The sequence below is a fragment of the Bombus bifarius genome, unplaced genomic scaffold, assembly GCF_011952205.1.
Source record: "Bombus bifarius isolate JDL3187 unplaced genomic scaffold, Bbif_JDL3187 scf7180000009125, whole genome shotgun sequence".
Lineage (NCBI taxonomy): Eukaryota > Metazoa > Arthropoda > Insecta > Hymenoptera > Apidae > Bombus > Bombus bifarius.
This window is the reverse complement of record NW_022884914.1, coordinates 1,004,491-1,013,545: the sequence shown is the minus strand read 5'-3', so window position 1 is coordinate 1,013,545 and position 9,055 is coordinate 1,004,491. Positions and strand designations below refer to the sequence as shown.

The 9,055-nt window shown below is 33.0% G+C and overlaps 2 protein-coding genes across 3 annotated transcripts; both read left to right on the top strand.

Annotated features, from left to right (window-relative positions):
* The first annotated feature begins 382 nt into the window (after positions 1 to 382).
* Positions 383 to 1,797, top strand: LOC117213833. Its single transcript, XM_033459527.1, has 4 exons — positions 383 to 689; positions 752 to 818; positions 964 to 1,301; positions 1,371 to 1,797. Exons 1-4 carry the CDS (start codon positions 653 to 655, stop codon positions 1,631 to 1,633), a joined length of 705 nt encoding a protein of 234 aa, XP_033315418.1. The 5' UTR covers positions 383 to 652; the 3' UTR covers positions 1,634 to 1,797.
* Positions 1,798 to 2,448: 651 nt separating this feature from the next.
* Positions 2,449 to 4,612, top strand: LOC117213831 (3-ketodihydrosphingosine reductase). 2 transcript variants are annotated; one of them, XM_033459525.1, is made up of 5 exons: positions 2,449 to 2,690; positions 3,000 to 3,153; positions 3,354 to 3,783; positions 3,860 to 4,101; positions 4,173 to 4,612. In XM_033459525.1, the coding sequence occupies exons 2-5, from the start codon at positions 3,037 to 3,039 to the stop codon at positions 4,383 to 4,385; spliced, it is 1,002 nt and encodes a 333-aa protein (XP_033315416.1). In that variant the 5' UTR covers positions 2,449 to 2,690; positions 3,000 to 3,036; the 3' UTR covers positions 4,386 to 4,612. The 2 variants fall into 2 exon arrangements, with proteins under 2 accessions (XP_033315416.1, XP_033315415.1); XM_033459524.1 differs by having other exon boundaries at positions 2,450 to 3,153.
* The last annotated feature ends 4,443 nt before the right edge of the window (positions 4,613 to 9,055 follow it).

Sequence of the window (9,055 nt, the reverse complement as noted above, 5' to 3'; positions counted from 1 at the left end):
AGTGATAAGAATGGTATAAAATAAACTTCAGGATGTTGTAAAGTAGAACAATATATTGTTTCGTTACACCATCCAGATTCTCTCATACAATGTTACAATTTTTTCTTCATTTTCAACGCAAAGATGGTAAGAAATAAACTTATTGAACAATATGATATACCTTTACACAAAGTAGTGCAACAAAGTAGAGGTGCAAGTGATATATAGATTTATAATTTTATGGAATCCCATGTTCTGAAATACCGACCGTGTTGAAAATAAGAAGTTTTCTTATGCGCTGTACATTTTAGAGCGGCGAGTTTAAGAATTATATTCAATCATAAACGAGATATATAATAGATCTGATACGCGATACTACTGTTTGTCACAAGATTTCGGGAATCACCAAACCCTCAGATCATTTTTGCGTTACATGCGACGTTATCCATTCAGCGTAAGATAAAATTTATGACTGCAGTGTATACGAATGTACTTATATGGTTGTGGATCTGGCTATAGTATGTCAGCATCAAGCAATAAGTTATATTATTACCATTGTTGGCAGTACTGAAACAATGCAAGGTGTGGCAAGTTTACGATAAAGAGAATATTTTTGAGATTTATAAATAAACGATTTGTGACGTCTATATACTGATAACATCAAACAATCGGCATGTCTGTTGATAAACAAGATTATCATCGTGCCTCAAGTAAGCAATATCATTTTTTAGACCTGCATTGCATTAAAAACATTCATAATCTCTTTTTTTAGACGCGGTGGTACTTGGTGGAGTAATTACATATATTGCAGGTTTATTGTTGGTTATGGCATTTACTAGGTAATAATTTTCAAACATTAAAATTTGATACATATTATTAGTTCTTTTTATAAGAAAATACATGTTTTTAAATACTATTCAATACATAATAAACTTTCGTTAATTTTGTAAATATATCTTGATTGTTGAATTAATTTAATTTCAGCCCCTATTGGATTGAATCTTACCAAGAGACTTTCAGTAATTTTAAACATATGGGACTATGGGAATATTGTTTCGAACAGTTTAGATATCCATATTATCAGTTTGACAAACAATTTGATGGATGTCACCATATTTTCTCAGAAGAATATTATGTGATCAGAGAATGGTTATTGCCAGGGTGGTTAATGGTTGTGCAGACATTTGTTACTCTTTCTCTTTTACTCTCGTTCTTTGCGCAAGTTGTGATTGCATTGACCTTAGTCCGTTGGCCTTTAAAATTTGTGTTGAATTATGAATGGTTGCTTTCAGCTTTTGCTTTTGTGTGTTGTATCACAGCAGGTAAATGGAAATTTTCAATAATGTAACATCACTATAGCAAAAAAGTTTCAACTAATCTTTAAATTTTAGGAACCCTATTATTTTTAGCAGTATCAATATTTGGAGGGCAATGTTGGCGCAGAGACTGGTTGATGTACCCAAACTTTAACCATTTATCATGGTCATATGGTTTGGCAGTTGTTTCGTTCATGTTCCACTGGTTAGCTTCGAGTTTGTTGTATCTAGATGCGAAAGCCGGTTATAGATTGCGTAAGGAATCTCGAAATTTAGTAATGCAAATGCAGCCCAATCTACAAAGTCATCAAGGATTATCAAGGGGAGGATATATATAATCGCTCGTTATATCGATAGTATCCAAACAAGATTTATTTACAGAATAAGTTTCAAACTATTTTTGGTAATGTTAATTTTAAGCAAATATTTGTAGATCTGTTTTCAAACTCTTCTGTTTTATATGACATTGTTTTATAATTGAGTTTTCAGCGATAGTATTTAATTCCGTCCATTTTTTATAAGAACCTGTATTTATAGATTAAGAGAATTATTCTTACATTTCTATATATATATATATACACACAATATAAATATATACATATTTTTAAAATATGTTAGAAGCTACAAATGTCTAGTAATACAACAAAATGACAGATTGAAATATCACAAAAAATAACGTACCTCTGTAACTATTTTTTATTGCACAGTTTTACATAATAAATGTTAGTATCATATCAAATTTTATATCATATACATGTTTTAAAAGTACAATAAATATTTTATGAGATTAATGTATGAATAAAGAAAAATACCAAAATGAAGCAAAATCTTGTGAAAGTATCTACGAGCTATTCTCAAATTAGAAATAACCATTAGTTTTTCTTGTAATCAAATCTGAAATTAAAGAAGACGATTCGAGGCACGTTTTATACGAAATATGTACATGAAACCATTGACTGAATACTTCGTCAATGGTATACATACTATGGAATTTGCTATGGATATTAAATTCCGCGAACATGGATGTGATATGATGTGGAAGCGACTTGACTTTTGGTCATATTATGGCTTTAGTGTGTGGCGCCACTACCGTTTGACTGGTAGTACTTCACTCTTCTGTATTCCCTTTCGCAGTCGTAGCACTCAACACTTTGTCACTAATGGACACGACGTGGGACTTCGCGACGTTGCGTGCGCGAAGAGGAATACTAGAGAGTAAAGTACACCGATTAGACGGTAGTCGCGCTACGTACTAAAACCAGAATATAACTGCGATCAATTTGTTTCTTGCGGTTTCATGCAACCTCGTATCCACAGTATACATACATATCTGTGGGTATATCCTGTATATATTTTGTCTATACTTTTACGTATCGTCTGTCTATGTGATACCAGGTGATACAATTATGAGAAATATTGATATCGTAAAATTATATATCCGGGGTATAAAGATTACAAATTACATGAAATTATAATCCGTCCGCATACAATTCTACATACAAACTTAATAAAGTTCAGTTATGATGATAAATGAATGTTATCAGTTTTTTATTCATTTTTTACCGGCATATCAAGAGATATGACCGCTCCAAAGATTAATTTTAATATAGAACGTAATATTTAATATAAATGAAGATATTTATATAAGCCGTTTTTTAATAATAGTAATACTTGAATGTATGAATTGGATTTGTTTTTCTTCAGGAGTTAATATTGTTAAAAGGTTCATAGAACAAAAATAATGGTAGTGATATTTAATGTAATATTAATAATTATAGTGTTACTAATTGCTGTTTCGTTTGTGAGATATTTCTTTTGGCGAAGACGACCAAGAGATGTTAATAAAAAGCATGTTGTTGTAAGTAATTAAAAGCTAATGTATACCTAACCCTTATTAAGATTTCTTATTTTTAAAATATTTTTAAAATGTAAATAAAATTACTTCAAATTTTATTTTAGTAATAAATTACACAATTGTATTCAAACTAATTATAACTGCATGATTTTATAAGTTTTAAATGTTTACTTACAAAAATATTTGTTAATATTTTATGACAGGTGACTGGTGGATCAAGTGGTATAGGAAAATGTGTTGCAATTCTTGCTGCAAAGTGTGGAGCACATGTAACAATAATTGCAAGAGATGTTCACAAATTAGAAGTTGCAAGAAATGAAATCATTCATGCATGCAAAAACAAGGATGTTCAAAAAGTTGAATATCTATCTTTAGATATTGGTGAAGATTATAATGCTGTTGAAAAAGCTCTGAGTGATTTAGAAAGAACTATGGGTCCAATATATATGTTGGTGAATTGTGCCGGAACTGCAATTTGTGGCAAAATAGAAGATACCTCTATAGCAGATCTACAGAAAATGATTAATATTAATTTCTTAGGAACATATTATTGTATCAAAGCTGTTGTCCAAAGAATGAAAGCTTCTCAGGAAGGAATTATAGTATTAACTTCTTCTCAAGCTGCATTATTAGGTATTTTTCGAATTTCTCAATTAAATAGATTTACATTATATAACATATTTTTATATATGGTACTTCTACTTTTTAGGTATATTTGGCTATTCTGCATATTGTAGTACAAAATTTGCACTTCGCGGTTTGGCAGAAAGTATATCTATGGAATTAGCACCATATAATATTTCTGTAACTCTTAGTCTACCTCCAGATACTGATACACCAGGTTTTGCTATAGAAGAATTATCTAAACCACTCGAAACAAAGCTTATATCTGAAACTAGTGCTCTTGTCAGTCCAGAAGTAGTAGCAAATAAACTTTTTAAAGATGCATTAGTAAGTAAAAGCAGGACTATATATTAATTACATTAGGAATGGATAATTAATAAAATAATAATATATTTTAGGCCGGGAAATTTTTCTCTACTGTCGGTATGGAAGGATTTATGTTAACTGTTTTATGCTCCGGAATGTCACCGCTTAATTCAATTCGAGAATTATTTCTGCAATCGATGCTAATGGGTATTTTTCGACTTGTAAGTGCCTGCTATCTTGTACATTTTCGAACAATCATTCAGAATTGTATGAAGACACGCGATAGAAACAAAAAATCTGAATAATGATTTTTCACAAGCCTATGCGTATATATACGCGTATGATAGATACCGAATATGTATGGCGATTCTCGTGAGATGCAGTATCGCGATACTCATTTCGTGTATCTTAACAACATCGGCCTCTTGGTCGGTTTCACACGCTGATATGTATATTGCGATATGCATATGATATATACTGAATATATGTATATTGTTGTACATGTATCACAATGGAATCGCGATACTAATTTCATATATCCTAAAAACCTCGGCTGCTGGTGACACTTTATAAAGTCGGTAGACAAAACAACAGAACATCGAAACAAATTGTGTCATTCACACGGTAGATTCGGGATCGTTTTGGTCCTACAAAATAGCACACCTAATTTTTATGTTTCTGTTTTTTTATAAACTAAATGCATTCAATTTCGTTGTTTAATAATTTTTAGTGAGTAACAATCTATTAACTATAAAAAGTTGAGTAATGGAGTTTTATTATTTTAATACAAAAGTACTTGAAAATCGGTGCGATAAATAGATTGAAAAATTATGATAAATATGCATGAAAATTTTGTTATATTTTATACTTCCTTCTTTAAGAGGGATATATTTTGTTTATTAATGTATTTTGAAGAAACTTGTGCCTACTTCCTCACAATATAGCTTTTTAAATCTGTAACACTTTTAAATTACCTTCCTTTTTCTTATAACAATTTTTTATGCGTTTGTATCCACTTATTTATTTATATACTAAATTAGTATTTCCTTTTCACTCCTTTTTTTCTTTTATCTCTTTTATATAACATCATATAGATGGGACCTCAAACTTTTGCATTTCTAAAAGAAAATATCTTCGTTTAAAATATATGCTTGAGACGAGCTACTCTCAATTTCAATTAAAGAATAAACGAAACAAATGATCGACACAAAGAGACAAATGAAATCATATTTCATATCTCATACGCGTATCGCGACTCGTTTCACACGACTCGGCGATACATGTATCGTCGTGTGAAATCAATCTACGTGTAAAAGAACTTATATAATAGAAATAATACACTGCATTTGTAACTTTTACGGTATATGCATAATAAACAAGCGACTATGGAAAATGTTGTTTTTGTATTCTCTTATCAATGTGATCTGTTCATTTACTAATTTGTTATATCAAGAATTATGAAGCTGTTATATTAATAAGTAAACCGTCTATTGTAAATGTTTAAAGATAGAATGAAAATGTAAATAAGACGGGAAACATATCGATTGATTACACGGAAGTAAAAAGACACATTGCAATCGTTAACGGTTTGGCTTACTTTTATTTAGTATCCCGTAAGTTCATAGTATAATGTTCTTCATTAAGCTTTATGGTTCTTACACACATAGAACGGGACTGTTCTCCTCGTCCCTACCGTCACGATATTTTGAAAAAACGGAAACGCTGAGACTTCGTGTGTAATGTATATTTCAGTGTGGACGATGCCCCATTGATGATAACGCTTGCATCTGGTCACTTTCCGATGCATTCAAAATGTCCTGCGCACCGATGTTTGAATATCTCTAATAATTTATTAGCTCTTAAGTCTTCAGAAAAGAAAAAAATCCACACAAGCATCGGTCGATTCAGTTGTGATCTATGCTGGCGGGAGGGCAGCGTCCAACGTTTGAAACCGAGGTTGAACTTATGCAGAGAAATGGCAAATAACGAAGATGTGTCTCTCAGAATTGTAAATTGGTAATGATCGGTTTAACATTGATTTTATTACCTTTCTCTCCGGTTCTCTCACTCTCTTTCTCTCAACCCGATCATTTTCTTCACGCACACATAGCAGCTACGCGTTCGTACTTCCCGCTCGTCATCCTTCGTACATCCACGCAGTTTTTTCCTCGGCATCATCTCGCGGATTCGTTAAAGTCTATTCCGATTTATCCTAAAGCGCTCAAGGTGTACATTAGGGAATCTGCGAGACGAGGCTTAATTTGAGGGACATTTTATTATTTTCTTTATTTTCGAGTTCTGTTTTCATTTAATTTATTTACGTTTATTTTAAATCGATGTTCGCTTATTCGGGCGCTCGACAAACGCTTTCATCATTCATTTTCCTCTCCGTCGATTATCATTTTATCTCCTCGATATACCCTTCTTTTTCTTTCGATCGTTTACATCTTAAATCGATTGTACGTTGCGTGTGGTTTAAATTGTCATCAGCTTCGTCGAACGTTCGAACCGGCAAACGGCACGCGTTAATGATTAATTAGACCCATTGCTACGTGTGATCTGTCGGGCATTGTAAACGTAACTATCGTTATGGGAGGTTTCTCTGAAAACTGAACACGTTCATGATAGATTGATCTTCTCCTGCCGCGATCGAGACTCCTGATAAATTAAATCTTTCACTTTTTCCATCGAACAGAAGTCATTCTTTTATCTTGCAAGTTTGTTGAAACTTCGTTGTGTAATATTGACGAACGAAGAACAGCGGATATCAATGAGTAGTCAGGAGCCTCAATGGCTACCTATTTATTAGTCGTGTAACAAGGAAAGCGCGACGAGTCGTATATTAATATATCGCCGATAATGAGGGATTGATAAAATCTTCTCCGTCCCGAGGGTTTCGATCGACGACTGTATACCTTTTATTTATTTCTAACCCTCTACAGCTAACATTATTTTTTGCCTCATTTACAGTTCATCTATATACAGAATCAATTACTACATACGAAAGATATAAACACAATGGAATAGTGTGGAAAGTAAAACAATTATGCACATATAAGTGAAATGATAGATTTGTGACAGACGTAGGCGTGTTAAGATAGAAAGAAAATTAAAATTAATACGGATGAAATCAAGAAAAATATAATCACATTGTTAGATATCAAATAGATATATGATTATATAGAATTTTCCTACAATACGTTTCATTTTAAAAATTATTTACAAGACGTCAAGATATCGTCGCAAATAAGTATAGCATATTTTACTAATAATAAGCGGTAGAGGGTTAAAATCACAATAATCATTCATGCACACTCTTCACTTCACGAAATCAATAACCTATTCACTATTTTGCAGGGAATTAGTTCACGCCGCATCAGTATACAATGTTCTTTTGACAAAATTTATTTTTTTATGAAATTGTCTTACCGGTAATCCAGTTTCCACCATTGATCACGACTTTTATCGTATAACGCACTAACAGCATTATTTTTAATGTTTATCCTTTTCTTCTTTTAATAATCGAATCGGCAATTATTTCACATGCGAAACTGACTTCCGGCTCGTTGGTTCCGATTTATTTTCGGTAGAATCGCATCGCCATCTGTTACTCGTATTACTTACTATCGAAAAAACTAACTTTGAATATCTACGCGTAAGAGCACATCGACGAACTGTCAGGACGGTCAATCATCACACGAAAAAGGATCTTTCGATATTCGCGTACCGCGACTCTCGGGAACGGGTACGTATTTGTCGCTGAGGCGGATTTGATACATATAGTTGATTTTTTATTATAAAGATAGTATAATTATTTTTTATCCAAAGAAAAACTAACTTTCTTCAACATTATATAATTCAGAAAGAATTGTGAAGCAAACATTAAATTAATGAACTATAGATTGGCAGTAATAAATCTTGCTTATACATCTATCAGTGGTTCTCTATTAATACTTTCGTCTACATTTCTATCTTCTTGATTGTAAAGAAGTATATATTTGAAATAAAATAGGAAAATCAAAAGCCCACATTCGTATTTCAATTTAATATATCAGAATGTTATAAATCAATTTTAGGTTATATTTTAATCAAAGAACCACTGATATAAATTTGATTTCAGAATAAATATTTGACACAAGTAATCGACTTAAAATCTCGATTGACGTCACTAGGAATGAAGATCAATATCCGCCCAGCGAGCCATCGACAAAACCGAGAATACATAAGTATGTATACGTACTCAAGCCTACAAAGGCGAGCATTTTAAGAACAGAAAAATTCGCGACACTTAAGAGCTACTATAGACAATGGTACAAAAATTCAATGCTGCCTACGACGTTAGTATACCTTAGACAACGTTTTTATTTAAATCATCATTAATATAATCACCACCAGCGTCATCATCATCATTTTTATCTCTCTCGTCTCCTCTTTGTTAGCAACATTATAATAAAGGGGCGACGAGGACGAGCGTGGAAATTACAACTTCCTTCTTCCACCTGGCGAGGGGAGGCCTCGGCTGTTGTAAGAAGAAAAAGGGTGCAGGAAGCTGGCAAGCTTTAATTGTGGCCTCGAGGTGAGCCCTATCTTTAGCCCTTTCTTTTTACCTTTCGTCACGAGCAGCCTCGCGAAGCGCGGGAAGAAGAAAGGGAAGAAACGTTACAAGAAGGATTGTTCCCGGTCGTCCCTTTTTATCTTAAAGTGCGTCATTCGACCAACGCCTTAGCGCGTCAGTCCAACGAACAACCCTTTTTTTACTTCTTGCGTGTGTATGCATTTCTTTTTCTTTTACTTACCCATTCACGCTCTTTTTTCTCTCTTTCTCTCATTCTCTCCTTCACTTTCATTTCCTTTCGTTCCTTCTTTGTTCGCATGTACACACCCACCCATACACTCACGTGCGCACGCACGCACACGCACACATACACGCTCTCTCTTACCTCCAATTTTTCATTCGTTTCTTTGCACTCATATA

Excerpts from the sequence above, each read along its gene's own strand:
- LOC117213833 (XM_033459527.1), top strand. The coding sequence starts at position 653 with ATGTCTGTTGATAAACAAGATTATCATCGTGCCTCAA. Across the intron at positions 690-751 it reads AGATTATCATCGTGCCTCAA|ACGCGGTGGTACTTGGTGGA; the intron begins GTAAGCAATATC and ends CTCTTTTTTTAG. Across the intron at positions 819-963 it reads TTGGTTATGGCATTTACTAG|CCCCTATTGGATTGAATCTT; the intron begins GTAATAATTTTC and ends ATTTAATTTCAG.
- LOC117213831 (XM_033459525.1), top strand. The coding sequence starts at position 3,037 with ATGGTAGTGATATTTAATGTAATATTAATAATTATAGTGTTACTAATT. Across the intron at positions 3,784-3,859 it reads TTCTCAAGCTGCATTATTAG|GTATATTTGGCTATTCTGCA; the intron begins GTATTTTTCGAA and ends TCTACTTTTTAG. Across the intron at positions 4,102-4,172 it reads AACTTTTTAAAGATGCATTA|GCCGGGAAATTTTTCTCTAC; the intron begins GTAAGTAAAAGC and ends AATATATTTTAG.